Source organism: Pelobates fuscus, chromosome 5, assembly GCF_036172605.1.
Source record: "Pelobates fuscus isolate aPelFus1 chromosome 5, aPelFus1.pri, whole genome shotgun sequence".
Lineage (NCBI taxonomy): Eukaryota > Metazoa > Chordata > Amphibia > Anura > Pelobatidae > Pelobates > Pelobates fuscus.
The window spans coordinates 36,809,797-36,830,120 of NC_086321.1; the positions used below are offsets into that span (position 1 = coordinate 36,809,797).

General features: G+C 36.7%; 1 protein-coding gene across 1 annotated transcript in view; it reads right to left on the reverse strand.

Annotated features, from left to right (window-relative positions):
* VCAN (versican) overlaps positions 1–20,324 on the reverse strand; it is a 92,459-nt gene that overhangs the window by 16,275 nt on the left and 55,860 nt on the right. The window contains exons 8-12 of the mRNA XM_063453709.1: positions 10,406–18,124; positions 6,387–6,503; positions 5,194–5,307; positions 241–399; positions 28–110 (exon numbers count right to left, since the gene is read on the reverse strand). Of these exons, the coding sequence (XP_063309779.1) occupies positions 28–110; positions 241–399; positions 5,194–5,307; positions 6,387–6,503; positions 10,406–18,124 (8,192 nt within the window). The remainder of the gene's footprint in view (positions 1–27; positions 111–240; positions 400–5,193; positions 5,308–6,386; positions 6,504–10,405; positions 18,125–20,324) is intronic.

Consider the following 20,324-nt stretch of genomic DNA (forward strand, 5'->3'; position numbering starts at 1 on the left):
AATTTGGACAGTGAAGCAAAGTCTTACCAGGGTACTCCCATCAGACCAGCGGAAATCATTCTCGAACATCTTATCATTAAGACCAATCCACTGATAATCATGACCCAATCCTTTTAAAAGAAAATCAGAAAAAATATGTTTATATTAAGTACTAGCACAATAAAAGAAGTCTATTTTGAAATGTATACGGTAAACAAACTTTTTGCAAAATGCAGTAGTTTTCAGTTAAGAAAAACTTACGGTTGACAAATGACTGCTCTTCTTGTGACAGAACGCTCGTCAAATGTCCTCCCTGAACACGGCATTCTCTCTCAGCTGCATCCCAGGTGCGACGATGAGCAAAGTATTTGTAGCAATGACCTTGAAACTTGTGCCATCCATAATCGCAGACTTCCGTATCTAAAAGTAAACAAAATAAAACAAACAATGTTATTACTGACACCTGGTAGTTCTTAAAAAAAAAATGCATGTGCACTGTAAAAGAAAATATGCATTTCTTCTGTGGTTCTGACTTATATTTGAAAATCCATACATTGCTTGTACAATCTATTATTAGACATTAAATGTTCCATCCAAACTGTGCCAAGCAATTATACTGTCTAGTCTCAGACTGTTAAAAAACAGGAATCATTTTTTTTTAATTTTCTTTTTAAATATTACAGAGACTTAAAGTGAGCCTGTCATGACAGATATAGATTTGCAGTTTTCAAACGACCTTGTTTGACTCTTATTATACATCTTTGGTTTTCTTCACTTAATACAATCAAAAGGTTATATTTTAGTTTATTTCTATGTTCCATGTCTCCTGCTGTGAGTTTTCAGTCAGTGTTACACTGGCTGCATTACACACCTCTCCTGCATACCACTATTTGGGAAGCACAGACTTGGTTATATTAACAAGTTAAAAGTATTTAACACTTTATGATAGCTTTGTGTAACTAAAACTTATCCGTTTTCTATTTTTCCATTCTTAAATTGCCTAACCAAGGCTGATGCAATATATTATTTTGTCTGTTTCTCTCCTCTCACAGTGCTGCTGCTGCAGCAGCTCTCACACAGAGCCTGACGCTGCTCCTGACTTCCCCTTGCAGGCATTGCTTTCCCTTAAAGGACCACTCTAGGCACCCAGACCACTTCAGCTTAATGAAGTGGTATGGGTGCCAGGTCCAGCTAGGGTTAACTAATTTTTTTATAAACATAGCAGTTTCAGAGAAACTGCTATGTTTATCAATTAGTTAAGCCTTCCCCTTTTTCCTCTAGTGGCTGTCTCACTGACAGCCGCTAGAGGCGCTTGCGTGATTCTCACTGTGAAAATCACAGTGAGAGCACGCAAGCGTCCATAGGAAAGCATTATGAATGCTTTCCTATGTGACCGGCTGAATGCGCGCGCAGCTCTTGCCGCGCGTGCGCATTCAGCCGACGGGGAGGAACGGAGGCGGAGAGGAGGAGGAGAGCTCCCCGCCCAGCGCTGGAAAAAGGTAAGTTTTATCCCTTTTCCCCTTTCGAGAGCCGGGCGGGAGGGGGTCCCTGAGGGTGGGGGCACCCTCAGGGCACTCTAGTGCCAGGAAAACGAGTATGCTTTCCTGGCACTAGAGTGGCCCTTTAATTCAAGTAGCAGACACTCCCAGAGGGGGCATTTCCCTGATAACAGACATACAGAGACCAAATTTCTTTTCTATGTACTAATTGGAACTGGTCCGCACAGGTTCGCGCATACTAAACTGTCTGAGTGGAAGAGCTGTTTTTATTCTCTGATTTTAGAGATATCTAGACATTTGCTAGCAATTCTGTTTGCACAATGTATAGATGAAATTTGATTCTCTATCATTTAAGATTAAGTTGTATTTGTCAGGTACCCTGTATTATTAAATGCCATCTTTTAAAGTCATTTCTGTAAACCCTTTCTTGTTATTCATGCTAAATGTATGAAGATGAAGTAATGGTTTCATGAACCTTGCCGAACATGTTCAGAGAAAAAAGAATTGTTGGTGAAGTTATATTGTGCCATTTGTTAGTAAAGTCTATTAAGATTAAAAATGTTAAGCCGAATGTTTATCTGAGACTGAAAGTTTGTCGAAGCATTTTGGCATTGCCTTTCTACAATAGTTTGGGGATTTTTGTCCACCCCTGTCCACCCCTATCCATATGGTTTTGAATATGTTTTGTAATATCCTCAGCCCTCGAGGTTGCAAAGGATAATGGAAGTCGCAGCTCTCCGACTCATGGGGATCTACCATTGGACATCCCTGATTTACAGTGAGTGCTTTAAAATATGCATATGTTTTTTTTTTTTTTATTGACTTTAATGTCCTTGATCCTCGCATATGTTCATGTAAGAGTTGGAATAAAAGTGAGGAGTCCTATTACAAGCACATTCTAATTCTAGAAGCAGATGTCAGCTGGTTAAACGGCTTCCTGCTTCATATCACACATCACACTGGCCTGTCATAAACACAGCAAATCGTTATTTGCATTATTCCAGTTAGCATTTGTGTTAGGGGACTGTAGACTTACAAGGGAATAGCAAATGGTGAGCTAGTTCAGCCATACTAGAGACATTTGTCCAATTCAGCTATTTCTTTCTAGGTTGACTACTCCATCATAAATAGTGCAATTCCCTTGCCCAAACACCGTAATTCACTGCTTAGTGAATAAATACAAAGCCTAAAGAGTCTAATAGAATGGGAAATTGCACATTGTAAGCTAATCTAGCTGAACTGAAAAAACATCTCAATCCCTTGCTATGTGTCCAGCTCAGCTATTGTGACTTCAGCTTACAATTCCCTAGCCAGTTCTGATTATTCCAACTTTTGCGACCAATCATGAATCTGATTTTGTCTTACTTTCCCTTACTCTAGAAGGATAACTAGTGAAATGAAAAAAATTAAACAAGTACATCTCTGCCAGGGATTGCTGCTCCAGCTGTTTGGACTTGCAAAGCATCATACGGTATGACGTTCTATAAGATTTGAAGAATACCTTTTGTCCACCATTGTTCTAAACCAGTTCTACCTAATAGGTAGATCTCCAGATGATGTAGAACTACAACTCCCATGATGCTTTGTATGCCTTTAGAATGCCAAAGCATCATGGGAGTTGTAGTTCTACATCATCTGGAGATCTACCTATTGATTAGCCCTGTTCTAAACCATCCCTGATGTAAGGATACAGTGTATGTCCCTTTTTTGCAACCATAGCAGTGGAATAAGGTATCATACATTTAAATGGCAGAATGAAGTCATCGGGCTTACCAGCATTTCAAATATTCCAATACATTTGGTCATAATGTCATTAAATGTTTTAACATATTAGCTCACTCAAGAGGTTTATAGGTGTGAGCACAATTCATAATGTTAAGAGACATATTGTTTTATGTAAAATATAGAATTAGACAAACTTTAAGCTATAAAACTTAATCTAAGCAATAACCCACACCCATCCTGTGGTACAACATGGTACATGAACAATCTGCTTGGCAGATCTCTGACTACATTGCATTTAAGACTGACGCGGCAAAATTTAGGCTCCTGCCAGACGAGTGTGTCTGCATCTCTAATACAGTTTTATTTTGTCTGGCAGAATGGAGATTTGGCTGAGGACACTTTTCCCAGTTCCCAAACCACTGCAGAGCCCTCAGCTAAGAGAAAATGAGATCCAGAATAGAAAAAAATGAACCAAAAGCCTATTACGTACAGATAGTCCGAAACCCGTTTAACCATTTAAGGAAGCATTGTATCACATAAATACTTTGTGTGTGTGCAAAATTAATTGACTGTCACATTTGGCACACTTGGCTCAAAGCAACTCCCGTTTTATTTCTTACACCTCTGTCAGGGAATTAAGTGTCAGATAGACAGTGATAACCTCAAATATTGTGACAAAGAGATTTCTAAATATATTCAATATAGAGTGTCACCAACATGCTCCTGTCATCATTTATACTCTATTTCTTTGACCAGCTTGATGAAACCTAAATCATGGGCACAGCTAACTTAACACCCTGAGGTTCCTGTTGCCATGTCTGCAGTTGATTTCGGGACACCTCCATAAATGTAATCCTGCGGGCTTCTAATTTAACCACCAAAAGCCATAATATACACATTTTCATAGATGTCCCTAAATCAAATTGTGATCTGGCAACCGTATTGAGAGGACAGTAAGACGAGTAGCAAACTGATGAACATATGCACTCAATTTACAATAGTGGGGATCTGCTTTGACTATTGCTTTTTGTTGAAAGTGGCAGGGCCCGGCAGAAGGCCACAGGCACTTGGCAGGAGCACATGTTGTATACTGGCCAAACCCCCTCTGAGCATGCTGTCATTTTTTGTAAAAAATAAGAAATAAATATATAGATTCAGGAAGCACAGACCACTAACACAATTTTCTGTCACCTTTTATTAAAATTAAAATTTTCTCTTCCTAATTTTCTACTTACTAATGTGCCTATTTTTTTACTATTTTTTTATTTTCCTTCTGCAAGAAACTTTGAGCATAATATGGTAGAAATAAGTTATAATTAAGCATACTCCCTAACATCAGCTTTCCTCGAAGCAGGATACTAGTGGCAGCAGGTAAAGGTGGTGGGCCAGTGGCATGTTTGAGTCACTGGCTCTGTCCAAAGGAAGCTGACCCAATCAGAAAGGTGCCGGGTCTACCCAAATTACTGGATGGGCATCCTAGCATGAATGCATGTCAGGATGCCTGCCCATCAAGCAGGGCACCTACATAGAGCAGACCCTGCATGGAGCACTATTTCTGTGGTCCTAGTGTCCTAAGTGCAGTGCAAGCGCATCTAATGATGAGCTTGCAGTAAACTTTTTTTTGAGACAGTTTTCTGGTGTTCCCAAAAGCAGGGCACTATGGAACAAAAGAGTGATGGCAGGACAGGACCTGAAAAGGATTGTTCTGCCGAAATTGAGACAGTTGAGATATTTCAGTCATTTTCAAACATGTTATTTCTCTATAATAAAACATTGTATACTATTTATCAACAGTGAAAGGATACTATAGAAATCTACATCTTTTTCCAAAAAAAAATGATCTCTTTATATACATTTACACCTCCTGACATGCATTTTCACCAAAAAAAAAAAAACTGATTGGAATTTAGTCCCTGCCAAAAAAAAGTGTTTTTAAACTCTATGCATACATATTTGGATGGGACGTAACACCAGTGATGACTGATCCTACCTTGCTCACAAAGTGCTCCGGTATAACTTGGAAGACAGATACACGTGAAAGTGTTAATCCCATCGATGCAAGCTGCACCATTTCGGCAGAGATTTGCCTGGCATTCATCTATGTCTGCGGGAAACAAAACAAGGAAGTATGTTTTTAAAATAACACCAAGACAATTGATATCACTCACTATTACAAATTAGCATTTGGTATTAACGATAAGCAGTTATCATGTGGGATGTAAGTGAAGGATATATTGTATATAACAGTATCAGTAATCAGAAGAACGTGTATAGATCACCAAATGAGTGAAGATCCTGGCACAGAACATCTTCATATTGGAAGCAATATCACTACCACATACATTGACAAACCCAGGACTATTCTCAATTACCGTACTTGATTACCATTCCCTTGGTTTCATTTAAATCAATGCTACCGGCAAGACTAACTAAGCTTAGCAGGAAAATGTACGAATTGTACCTCTCCCTCAACTAGATTAGTTTTCAGTTGAGAATTCCTTTCTTAAACTGGCACTAAAATTCATTTGAAAATGTTACAAAATGCAATATGTGAATAAAAGGGCATACATTTTAGTGAAAATCCCTCACTAAAAGCATAAGTAGGTGACAGTAACATTTTGTGTGTTCCATTCCCCAGAAAATATTGCAATAGCTTAATGTGCAATAATAAAAAAAAATAAAAAATAGTTTAAACTATTTATACAACACAAATCAGTTGATCAGAATAAAACAATCCTACATACAAAGGGTGACTCAAAACGAAGCATGCACCCACCAGTACGTCAAACTAGACATTCACTAATATGGACCTTTCATAAATTATTAAGGAATCCATTGATTCTAGTATTTTTCTGACATTTATTGAACGTAATCAACTTAGCAATAATCAATAATAATCTGAACCCCCCCCAAAAAAAAAAATATGCAGTAATAACTAAACTTATGCAACAATTGATTTTCTGCTTGTTTTTCTGAATCACATCATTTCCAATCCCCATCCAATGAATCAATTCATCCAGGATTTACTTAATGAATAAGACCATACAGGTGAATCGCAGATGCATCGATTTGTTCAGGTATGGATTAAAAAAAAATTGGTTTAAACTAATCGGCTAAAATAAAACTTTTCACAGCTTTAGTGACAACATTCATTTAAATTTTTTATAAATCATCTTTATTTACCAATTTCGCAAAGTTCTCCACTGTAACCAGGCATACAAGTGCAGACGAAAGAAGAGCCCCCTCGACGATAACATGTGCCACCCTGTTGGCAAGGATTCAGTTTGCATGGGTCTTGAGCTAAAATTAAATAAACAGAAAAAAAAAGTTTATGTTTTGAAATTCGGATCAAATAACTGATTTTATTCAAATAACATAAACTACAACCCAAAACAAGATTACACGTACATGACCAAACATTTGGCAACAGCAACAAAGATTTTATTTTTGTAATAGTTGTCTTACAACCACAAGAAAATATATATTTTTATATTTAACAGGCTGGGAAAAAGTATTTTCTGTTGTACACTTAAGATACAACAGGGAATATGCGGGTGGGTATGACTGTATTCTAAGGATGTTAGAAGGCTCAAGGATTGCACATTGACTGAAATATTGGGATATTCCCAAATAGTTTGTTGTACCAAGATAGTTCAAACTGGTTAACTAGTCTGGCTTGAAACTGAATATTAAGAAATTTAAGTTTTTATGCAAACCCAGTTCTTTCATGTTTCTTGCTGTACACAGATGTTTATATTTGAATGAATAGTAGAGTAATCTGTACATTATTTTTTTAGAGGGACCTTACATATCAAAGTGAGAATCCCCTGTTACCATCTCAAGCACATAGTTAAACCAATTTTCAATAGTTTGAAACTGACCTCGAGAAGGCAGATGCCAAGGGACCTAGGTAAATGTCAAACCATTGGAGGCTGCTCAACTACTTAACATAGGATGGTATCAGAGAACACCTTGCACCATATCCACTATAGTTCACTGTAACATTTATGATTTTTTTTTGTGCCCATTTAAGTACAATTATTGTGTAACTGATCTCTGATATTCTTTAGCATATTACACTTTGTTTTACTTTTCTTTATACCTAGCTATGTATCATGTGCATTTAGTTTTTTTTTTTTTTGTTTTTTTTAATTCTGGCACTCAAATCCTACAAGTAAGCGTTACAGTGATAATAGTGAATATCCCTTTTGATTGCTGGACCACAGTTAGGTTAGTCAGCGCTTTTTTTAACTCATATTCTGATACAGTTTAATATTTAAATCTATATATTAAAAACTTGGGATATATAAATAATGTTCTGCCTGTTTATTTTGTTTGCTACACTGCTATTTAACAGGATCACACAGGAAATCACATTTCCATTGCAGCTCAGACATATTCACTAAAGCAGGGGTTCCCAAACGGTAGATCCCCAGGCCTTTACAATGACAAAGCATTACGGAAGCTGAAGTTTTAAAACATCTGGATATCTACCTTTTGGGCACCCTTGCACTAAAGGGTGAATTGTTGGGAATTCAAAGTGAATTTCACAAGTCAGGCCACAATAGTCGAACTGGAAAAAAATCTCCAAGTAAGCTGTACGTTTCTGTTCAGCAATTTTGGCCTATAATTTAAAATTCACTTTCACAAATAATTTAAAATTCCCAGCAATTCACCCGTTAGTGGATGACCCTGCACGTGATCCCTTTTTTTTTTTTTTTACAGAACAAACAATACAGAGAATTGCAGAGAGGGAAATAGAATCTGAAAACTTTTATCTTATATTCTATTTTTTTTATAATGAATACGTCAAGGCTTTCGTGAGCAGATTCTTGCACATTTTGTTTCATTTTTGCATGCTTTGAGGTTTGCCTTTCATCATTGCCAGTCCTTTGTTTATTGTGATATGTTCACCTGGTTAGCATTACTGCAACATTTCACAAATATCATGCATTTAGTTTCTTTGGTGACTTTAATTAGAAGAAGATGTCTATTTCCTCAGAATGAAAGCATTGGGTCTTTAAAGATTAATTCATTAAAGTGTTGAAGACTGAATTTTGAATTGATGTTAAAATAGTTCTAAAAGTAATAATACTAATCACCTTAAATATAATGATTTTCTTCTTAAATAAATTCAGTCAAGGTTTAACCGAATGAGTGGCTGATTAATGCATCTTACTGTTCCCTATCTTAAAGCCAATTAGTTTATTGACTTCAGAAGGGTTAAATGTTGTGTTGGCGGAGACTTGCATTCCCGACGTTTAACGAGGTACATCTGAGGGAGACTACTCATAACTGGGTGCCAGCTAAATTTACTGTACTCTCTAGGTGGTACATATGCACACATCTCAGAATGATTAGGATAGTCTAATGCAGAGGTAGGTAACCTTCGGAACTCTAGATGTTGTGGACTTCATCTCTTATAGTGTTCTAAAAGCCAAAATGCTGGCAAAGCATCAGGGGAGATGTAGTCCACAACATCTGGAGTGCTGAAGGCTGACTACCCATGGTCTAATGAATTGTAAATGTCCTCGAAGCTTCAAAGCATCGATTCGATTTTGTCAATATGCAAAAAGATAGAATATTTTATTAGATTTGCAGTGACCAAAGGGTTATGAGATTGCTTTAAGAGGGGAAAGCCTGTGGAACAATGGCCTGAATTTTATAAGCTGTCTTAACAATTCAATACTGTGAAAAAAAAAAAACTTTTCAAATTATTTATCTACAGAAGTCACGATTAACATCTATGGGAATTTTTAGTAGATAAATAATTTGGAATGTTTTTCCAGCAGTATTTAATCACTTGGAAAGCTTATTAAATCGAAGCCAATGAAAGATCTTTACAACAAGGTTGTTGATTCAAAGGCAGATTTAGAAAAAAGTAGAGAGGAGAAAGACAGTGTGATTGTGGGAGAGATATCAAGTAGAAAAAAACTCAAATATTAAAACAAAGAAAAAATAAGAAAATAGGGACAAGAATAAAATATATTGTCTAGTGGGTGTGACCGATGGATGAAAAGATGAGAAAATAAACAAAAAGTGTAAAAAAGTAAGTGACATACCCTGAGAGAACAGGTTAGAAATGAGATTGAGTGATAAAGCAAAAGGGGTTGGTACTACAGGAGAGGAGTTGGGGAAAAAGAGAGATGGTCACCAAACTGAAAATTGGTGATACAGTGCTCAAACAAGAAAAGATTGAGAGAGAAGAGCTGAAAGAGGGAGGACTCTGTGACCTTTAAATATACGTGAAACCTACTTAGCTTTAATAATTTCATATATTTATAGCAAACATGCATGTGTAGTGTTAGACTCCCAAAAGTAATTTTTATAAGGACTAGGGGTAGAATATTCTCAGTTATGTACAGTTTATATATTTATATTACATAAAGGTTGTACTTGAGTCTTTGTTCAACCTGGACTATTACATAACTATATAACATGTATTATAGTCAAACAACACATCATGAGTACAAAGAAACAGCCAATTAGATTGTTAGCAGTGCCAAGCAGTGTCAAAGAACGGATAATAGTCTGGCAGCAGTAATCAACCATGCATGAACAAGACGTGAAGTCATTCAAAAGTGATTTTATATGAGATTCAGCATTGCAGAGACACATATGGTGATGAACGATGGACAGGTCATTTAGATACATGTTGGAAATAAGTGATAGATAAATAGATAGATAGATAGATAGATAGATAGATAGTTAGATAGGTAGATAGATATATAGATAGATAGATAAATAGATTTGTAGATGGATAGATAGATAGATAGATAGATAGATAGATAGATAGATAGATAGATAGATAGATAGATAGGTTGATCTGTAGATAGATAGATAGATCAGACAGACAAAGAAAAACAGACAGTGATTAGATATATAGTGACATGAACAATAATTACTTTTATCATGGCTAGAGACTGAAACACTGGCATCATTATTGTTTTGCCTTGTGCCTTGCTTTAGGAAAGAAATAACCAGTAATCAACTTTTTTTTAATAAGAATTTCAGTTTTTGTTTATAGACTGTACTGTGATCCCGTAGTGTGCAGCTGGTTATTGGATTTGCTGTAACACTTTTATAAATAATGTATAATAGAGGGGCTTAAACTTTCAAGTCATACCCTACTAGCCAGACCTTAAAAGTTACTTTCCACTGATAACAGGATATAAAATTGATTTTTTTTATTTTGGTCTTACTTGTCATGTGAAGTTCAGTTCCTTCAACATTATTACTAGTTGAAATGTGGATGTCAATTTCATTGGTCACTCCAACAAGGCCAGGTAAAGACGTTATATCCTCATCAGCAGGACCTTCTGTTGTGGAAGCATCAGGAATTATTGCACTGTCTTCTGTGGTCTCAGCAATATTGGTAGACACAGTTGATAACTCTTTCTCTACTGCTAAAACAGTCTGGGAGTCTATATCTTCTGGTTCTTGCACTGTGTACGTAATAGGTGGATTGGTGCTTGATCTGACATCCAAAGTGGAATAAGTCAACAGTAATGGATTATCTGTAGTTTCATCCTGTCTGACGTCCTCGGTACTTTGTTCCTCTGTGACTGCTCCATGTTCAGGTTTTTCACTCTTGGAAACAACATAAGAAGCTGAGGTAGAAGTAGGTGATAAATCTTTTTTAAGGTCATCTAAGTCATTCACATTTTCATCTTCTTTTGTGATTATTAAAGTTCCCTCTGAAATGTCAACATCTTTTATAGTATAATCTAAGGGAGATTCTGAGGTATCAATATGATCTATGCCCGATGGCTTGTAGGTGACTGTGTCATCTGCACTAACTTCTTGTTCTGAGGCAACATGATCGGTTTTTGATCCAGCAGAAGGCAAAGTGCTTGGCATAAGTACTCCAGTTAAATCAGATACACCATTAACAAGTATAACAGTCACAGGAGACGTTGGTTCTGGCTCTTGGGTTACAAATGTGGTAGACTCCTCATCAACTATGTCACTACTAGCAGTTGGATCAATTGGTTCAAATTCATCAGAGAATGCCAGTTTACTTGAAATCTCTGTTGTGACAGTAAAATGTTTAATTTCACTATCGGTTTCTTGTAGTTTCTGGCTAGTTACATCACTAATGACATCAGTTTCTCTGGATATATCCTCTGTGTCAATTGGCAGTACTGTTGATATCACACTGCTATATTTGGGAGTAGCTGAAGAAGATATCAACAGACCATCTACTTCAAGATCCTGTAATTGGGACCTTGTGGTAAATGGTATAGTGTCTACTTGGAGTGTAAATGGGAGATCCTGAGATTTCCCAGTTGGAGAGGCACTGGACAAGTGGAGACTTTTTATGGAGTCATCTTCTGTACTTTCTGTAATTACTACATCAGTGATTACTTCACTTGGTATACTGGTTGCTCTTAAAACAGACTCTTTTTCTGGTAGCACAGTATCAAAAGTGCTAGAAATTATTTCTGTACCAGACCCCTCTTCTGAACCTTGGGATATTTCAGTGAATACTGTTGAAAATTCCTCTTTAATCAAGCTAGTGGTTACAAGAGGTATGTCAGGTCTGGAACTGGAAGTTCCCTTTGTTGTTATCTTTGATGACTCCTGTGTAGTAACCATATCACTTACAACTGACACTGTTTGGGTTTCTATTATAGAAATTATATCTTCTGTATCATCTGATGGTGCAGTAGACTCACCAAGGGACTCTTCTTCAGAAAGACGACCGGAAAATATCTCATCGGTAAGATCTTTTCCATCAAGTTCTGCCGTGAATGTGGTTGTAATATAACTATCTACCTTTTCAGTATCTGGTATTTTATGTGTTTCTTCTGTACTAGGAACCAGTGCAGTGATGTCTTTTTCTTTACCACTTGATGTAAAGGGTAACGTTTTAATTATCAAGGGTTCACTGGAACTTAGTTCAGTTTGCTGTGTGGTGGATATATACAATGGTGTTGCCTTAACAGTTGAAGATACATCTCCAGATCCTTCTTCAGAAATGGATGTATTTACTGTGAATATAATTTGCTCTATATACTGGGGTGTAACAGTTTTCAACTTTAATTCTTCACTTGTATCTTGATCTGCAGTTGATGTTGTAAGCTCATCTCTAATTGTTGTGCCTGATTTGTAATCCAAAATAAATTCTGTTGCTAAAGATGAAGCACTAATGGCTTCACTTATGGTTTCTTTTGGTTCAGTCTCAATCCATGCACTACTGACAGTGCTTTCTTCCATAACCTCCAACTGAGGTGTTTTACCTGTGCCTATTAAATATTCATTTTCATCTTCAAAGCTTAAGGTAGTAGTGGGAACCACTTTTTGTCTTGATAATTCTTCTGTGTGAGATGTTACTTCTTGTTTTATTTCCGGTGCAATTGTGTGGAATCTTATCTTAGGTTCTAGGGTTGATGGCTTTTGTGTGATGCTTTCTAATCTAGTAGTAGTTTCAGGTTTTTCTGCAGTTTGAGGGGATGTGCTAATTGTTTCATGCTGTTTTTCAATTTTCACATCGATTGTTGGAACAGGAATCTTTATAGATGAACTGGTAGAAATTGTGTCTTCATCTCCAGAACCTTCTTCTGGAGATATAAAATCAGTGCTACTTAGTTTCTTTGATTGGGCTTCTGTGCTGCTTGGATGCCCTTTAATAATATCAGTAGAATCTTCTATAGCAATTGGAGATTCTGTTGTAAGGAATGTTTTGGTTTGCTCTTCTGACTTTGTAACAATGCTTGATGCAAGTGTTGTTACAAATAAATCAGTGAGCAAGTCTTCTCCTGAGCCTTCTGTAGTTACCAGTTCATCGACAGTAAGTTTTTGTGGTTGAGTTTCCGTGATGAACTCTGTAGGTCTAATAGACTGCACTGTAACTTCTTCTGTTCCTTTTATTTCAGGCTTTGTTGTTTCAGATTTTTCTTGTTCCACCCTTTCTGATTGTGGGGTACTTGGTAAAAGTGTGCTTGTATAGAAACTTTCTTTGACTTTAGTTTCACTACTTGACACAGTTGTTGAGACCAAAGTTTCTACCATCACGTCATCATCACCTCCTGAACCTTCAGTAGGTGATAGTTTAGTGGCAGTGACTGCTGAAGAAATAATTTCTGTGTAGGGTTCTGTAGAAGTTATAGACTGCAATGTAACGTCATCTATTACTTTCAGATCAGTTTGTGTTGTTTCTAATATTTCTACTTCTGTACCCTCTGTTTGTTCTGTGATTGGTGGAATTGTGCTTATATACAAGCTTTCTCTGGATTTTGTTTCAATAGTTGAATAAGGCTTTGAAACAACAATTGATGTAACATCATCTTCAGTTCCTGAGCCTTCAATAGGATTCAGCTCAGAAATAGTTATTTTCTCTGTTTGTGTTACTGTAATAGGTTTTGTAGGACTGCTAGACTCAATTGTGATCTCATCTGCTTTGAGTTCAGCTGGTGTTATTTCTGATTTTTGTTCTTCCACACTTTTAGTTTGTTCTGTAATTGCTATAATTGTGCTTGTATGCAGACTTATCTCTGATTTTGTTTCAACACTTAGACTAGGTGTTGTAAAAAAAAATGTTTCAACTAAGTCCTCTACTACTCCTGATCCTTCAACAGATGGCAGTTCAGTAATAATGAGTTTCTGTGGTTGCGTTTCTGTAAGAGGTTCTGTAGTACTAATAGACTGCATTGTGATCTCATCTGGTGCTTTTACTTCAGATTTTTCGTCTTCCACTCCTTCTGTTTTGTCTGTGAAGGGTAGAGTTGTGCTTCCATATATACTTTCTTCTGTTTTTTCTTCAACACTTGGCTGAGATGTTGTAGGCAAAAATGTTTTAACCAAGTCATCTTCATCCCCCGAGCCTTCAAAAGGTTCAGTAATGGTGATTGTCTGTGGTTGTGTTTCTGTAGACTGTATTGGGATTACATCTGTTGTTTTTAGCTCAGCTTGTGTTATTTCTGATGTTTCTTCTTCCACCTTTTCCATTTGCTCTGTGATTGGCAGAATTGTGCTTATATAGAGTCTTTCATCTGATTTTGTTTCAATACTTGGCTGAGGTGATGTCACCGAAATAAACAAGCTGTCTTCACTCCCTGAGCCTTCTGTAGGTTGCAGTTCAGTAATAATGAGTTTCTTTGGTGGTTCTGTAATGGGTTCTGTAGGACTGATAGGTTTTATTGTAATTCCATCTAATGCTTTTAGTTCAAATGTTTCAGCTTTTGTGCCCTCAGTTTGCTCTGTGATTGGTAGAATTGTGCTTATATATGTAATATCTTTTGATATTGTTTCAACACTTGGATGAGATGTGGTAACCAAAACTTTTTGAAACATGTCCTCTTCAGTTCCTGAGCCTTCGATCGGTTGCAATTCAGTAATAGTGATTTTGTGAGGTGGAGTTTCTGTAAGAGATTCTTTAGAACTGGTAGGTTTTATTGTGATTTCATCTGTTGCTTTTAGCTCAAATGTTTCAAGTTCTGTGCCCTCTGTTTGCTCTGTGATCGGTTGAGTAGTACTTATATACAGACTTTCAATACTTGGATGAGATGTTGTAACCAAAACTTTTTCAAATTTGTCCTCCTCAGTTCCTGAACCTTCGATCGGTTGCAATTCAGTAATCGTGATTTTGTGAGGTGGAGTTTCTGTAAGAGATTCTTTAGAACTGGTAGGTTTTATTGTGATTTCATCTGTTGCTTTTAGCTCAAATGTTTCAAGTTCTGTGCCCTCTGTTTGCTCTGTGATCGGTTGAGTAGTACTTATATACAGACTTTCAATACTTGGATGAGATGTTGTAACCAAAACTTTTTCAAATTTGGCCTCTTCAGTTCCTGAACCTTCGATCGGTTGCAATTCAGTAATCGTGATTTTGTGAGGTGGAGTTTCTGTAAGAGATTCTTTAGAACTGGTAGGTTTTATTGTGATTTCATCTGTTGCTTTTAGCTCAAATGTTTCAAGTTCTGTGTCCTCTGTTTGCTCTGTGATTGGTTGAGTAGTACTTATATACAGACTTTCAATACTTGGATGAGATGTTATAACCAAAACTTTTTCAAATATGTCCTCTTCAGTTCCTGAGCCTTCGATTGGTTGCAATTCAGTAATAAGGATTTTCTGAGATGGAGTTGCTGTAAGAGATTCTGTAGAAGTGCTAGGTTTTATTGTGAGGTCCTCTGTTGCTTTTACCTCAACTATTTCTGTGCCCTCTGTTTGCTCTGCGATTGGTTGCACAGTACTTGTATACAGACTTTCTTCTGATTTTGATTCGATACTTGGATGAGTTGTTGTTGGCAAAAACTCAACCACGTCATCTCCTGATCCTTCAACAAGTGGCAGTTCAGTAATACTCAGCTTTTGTGGTTGTGTTTCTGTAACAGATTCTGTAGGACTGAAAGAATGAGTTGTGATCAGTTCTGTTACTTTAAGTTCAGTATGTGCTATTTCTGATTTTACTTCTTCTACACCCTGTGCTTGTTCTGTGATTGGATGAATTGTGCTACCAAGCAGACTTTTTTCTGTTTGTGATTCATCACTTGGATGAGGCGTTGAAACCAAAAACCCAATCGAGTCGTCTCCCGATCCTTCAGTAGGTTGCAGTTCAGTTATAGTCAGTTGCTTTGGATCTGTTTCTGTAACAGGTTCTTCAGGACTGACAGATGGCATTGTGATCTCAACTGTTGCTTTTAACTCAGATGTGACTTCTTCCACACTCTCTCTTTGCTCTGAGATCGGTAGAATTGTGCTTGTAAGTAATTGTTTTTCTGTTTTTGATTCAACACTTGGACTAGGTGTTGTAATAAATTTTTTTTCAAGTAAGTCATCTTCATGCCCTGATCCTTCGGAAGATTGTAGTTCAGTAGCAGTGAGTGTCTGTGATTCTGTTTCTGTACTTGGTTCTGTAGGACTGATAGACATTGTGATCACATCTGTTGCTATTAGCTCAGATTGTGTTATGTCTGATTTTTCTACTTGTGTACCCTCTGTTTGCACTATTATTGGTAGAATTGTGCTTGTATAAATTACTTCTTCTGATTTTGTTTCAACACTTTGCTGAGGCGTGGTAGCTAAAAATGATGTAAACAAATCACCTTCATTTCCTGAACTTTTACTTGGTTCCAGTTCGGTAATAGTGAGTTTTTGCGGTGCGGTTTCTGTAATAGATTGTGTGGGACTGATAGATTGTATTGTGATCTCATCTGTTGCTTTTAATTCAGATATTTCTTTTTCACTCTCTGTTTGTTCTTTGAATGGTAGAATTGTGCTAGAAAGATTTTCGTCTGCTTTGGTTTCATCACTTGGTCGATGTGTTGTAGCGAACAATTTGTCAACTAAGTGCTGTTCTTCTCCTGAGCCTTCATCAGTAGGTTGCACTTCAGTAATAGTGAGCTGCTTTGGTTGTGTTTCTGTAGCAGATTCTGTAGCACTGTATTGTGTTGTGATTGCAACAAGATCACCAGATCCCTCTTCTATTAAAGATGAAAAAGTGCTCATTGTTTCAGAGTGTTTATATGAAGTATGATCTTTTAATATGCTCGGTACTGTAAAGGTTTTTACTGAAGATGATTTTTCTTCATCAGTTGTGAGTTCCACTGTTGGAGAAATGTAGGCTGAATGGACAATTTCAGTTTTTTCTGTAGAGGATTCAGAACTAATGACTGGGCTTACCGTTATAGTTTCTCCAGTTAGCTCACCATCACCAGATCCAGTTGCAATGTATGCATCAACTTTCTCTGTTGTTGTATATTTAAAAGAAGTAGCAACTGCTGGTTCCTGTGAGGTATGTATAGGAAAAATATCTGTTTTAATCTCTGCAGTATGTGCATCAAACTTATCAATAATTGTTATTTTTTCTTCATCCTTTGGTCTCTCTGATGTGAAAGAAGTGGTTGGTTCTTTGGTGGCATCAGCTTTCAAATCTGTGGTTAGATCCAGCTGAGCTTGTGATGTAGGGGTTGAAATTTCAGAATCCCCAGAACTCTCTTGAGTGAAAAATTCACCTATAGTAATCTCATGAGCTGTTTGAGGTTGTGGTAAATATTCTGTTGCATTTTTTATAAATTCTGTGTGAACAAGGGGTGCTTCCACAGTAGAAACAGGAAGTGGGCTGATCTCCTTCAACTGTGAGGGTTCTGATGCTGTTTGCAGAACACTGCCCTGTGTTGTTATATCCTTACTTTCTGTAAATGTTTGCTTTGTGGTTTCAAAACTAAGAATTTGTACAGTTTCCGTCTGCCCAGATATTTCGGAAATCAAAAATGTACTCAGAGTTGAAACGCTTATGAGTGTATCATGTTCTCCAAGTGGCGTTTCGCTTCCTTCATCTGTGTCATTTGCAAGTGTTAGGTGACGTGGGGGTGTTGCCAAATCACCATAGGTTTCACTGGCTGGCTTAGGGCTTTCTGTAAAGCTGGTTACAAACGCTGGCACAACACTTGTTAGTTTATCATCAGAGTCATCATCTCCTGAAGATTCAATGGTAAATAAAGGAATAGTTTCTCTAGGCTGAGCTTCACTTGGCTTTTGTGATGTAGATATGACATCTCTAGGAGTTGGTGATATAGTAGATTTTTTTTCATCACCAACGATTTCTAAATCACCACTATATTCTGGATCTTGTTTTTTAATGTCACTTAAGGGCTCTTCTGTTCCTAATGGTGGTTTTGTATCATTAGACTGAATTGAATGGACCTCAGCTGGTGCTTCTGTTTGTGATGTGCCTTGCTCTGTTACTTCACTTATTTGAGTGACTGATGCATTTTCTGAAGGTGTAACACTCTCGATCTGGTCCCTCCTAGCTTCCTCTGCCTTGGGATCTTTAGGTTCATTAGTAATCTCTTGCTTTCCATTAATGAATTGTACTGATGGGGATGTTGGTACAACCGTAGAATTGTCACAGTCATTGGTCTCCTCAGATGATGAACCAAATGGCAAACCAATTTCATTAATGAAAATATGCACTTGGTCTTCTAAAAAAACAAATAGGCATTTGATATTTTTAGTATGCAAACATGTTAATGTTGAACAAATAAGTCAATATGAATGACAATAATTAATGTAAATGATAATGAATGATATATACAATGGATTGAACATCAAGAATAAGCAAGCATTGTAGTTAATGTAGCTATTAACATACTGTGAATAAACACAATGGATAAAAACAATGTAAGCCAATAGAGAATATTATAAAACAAAATATGTTGTGTTTTTTTTATATGGCTCTCCTGTATATATTATTGTTATAGCCATTCACATAAAAATAGTACATTTATTTTTACTTTTATTGTACAAAGTTTACTTTGAAAGTAAAGAAAAAAGGGAATTGGGCACACCTGGAACATGCATTTCTCAGTGCTGCCATAGAGACCAACATTTATGCAATATACAGATTAAGGAACAACGCACTCATAAAAAAAATATTTGTACATTTTGTAAAGCTACTTAAAATCACCTTTTTCAGCAAAGAAATATAGGGATTCAGTTCCACCATATTGACATATTGTGTTAGTGGTGGGCTTAACACAATAGCTCCATATGGTGGAACTGAATCCCCATATTTTGTTCGTGATTTTACGCAGCCTTGTAAAATTTTTACGTTTTTTATGTGTGTGTTGTTCCTTAATCTGTATAGTGTGTAAGTTTATTTTGAAGGCAATAGAATGTCATAACTTTATATCAACCTGTTTTATGAAGAAGTACCACCAGGTGAACTGTCAACCTTACAATGTATTTGTACTCCACTCAGGAAAACATGTAAAGCACTCTTCATTACATACTAAGCAGGTACTTAAAGGAACATTTAAAGCATCATAAGGATGTGGTTATGATGGCTGGAGTGTCCTAGCATTGTTCTTTGGTAACTATATACTTACCATTTAATTGTGAGCTTGGGTCCCCTGACATTCTTGGTGCCTCTGGCGAATGCTAACTAATGTCTTCTTGTTAACCCAAGTATCATTAGGGCAGTGGCAGATTGAGAGTGTCACTGAATGCTCTGTACAAGTAATACATGTCACTGATAGCCTGAGAGCACTCCTGTAACACTTACAGACTATCATTGCTCCCCATCTCTGCTTAGGTTAAGAAGAAAATTTTAGCTAGAGTAGAAATGGGGGGATGTGCAACTGGTGGCTTGAGACCCTAGATCACAGTGATACTGTAAGGAAATAATTTAACAGTGACCCAATGGACAGCACCAGAACACTTCACCAATCATAACCAATTAAAAGAGATTAAATCATTATAATGTCTGAAATGTTCTTTTAAGAGATGAAATAAACACCTTGGAATTTATTCATGGAACGGTGACTCCATGGAGCTAAAGAACTGACTTGCAAAAGATCAAAAATAGACATGCTGAAAAAAAACAAATATCTGTTTCAATAGAACTGGACAGTTACTTTGTTTACATCTACTTTTGTCTCAATAAATCACTTTGTTTTTCATGTTGGCATCTCAAATCATTGTATCATAAATAGACCCATAAATAATTTTACCTTCAGTAATACTAATATATTCTTTTAGCTGGTTACAGTCCAGGCAAAACCCATATATTAAGAGCAATAGAAAAAAATAGATGTTCATAAATAAAGTGGCATCTTAAGTGCAGATATATATTTTCTTAAATATTGAACGTTCTCGCATAAAAAATATTGAAATGTGCAGTAAAGTGATGTTGTCTGGTAAACCCTCGTACCATTATTTTCACCTTCACACATGCTACACATACATGACAGGGGCTGTCCCCTTTCCCCTCTATTGTATGTACTAGCACTGAAACCACTGGGTGTAGACAATAAGATTAAACACGAACATACACCGACACATGAGAATACAAAATAAATCTGTTTGCAGATGATGTCCTCCTAACCCTTACACAACCTTTAATATCCCTACCCAACCTTAAAAATAAACTGGAAGAATATTGCAATCATTCATATTATAAACTAAATGTCTCCAAGACACAAGCAATGGGCATAGGATTAGAATAATCTGTACTGACCTTACTAAAATCCTCCTAAAAATTCAATTAGAGAACAGATTTCTGACCTTTTCATCATCCATTTTATCATAAATTACTTCTAGAGATGATTCTGGCCGGGTGAGACAACAAGTTCCAATCATGGGTCAGATGAATTGCAGCCAATAAGATAATGTTATTACTGG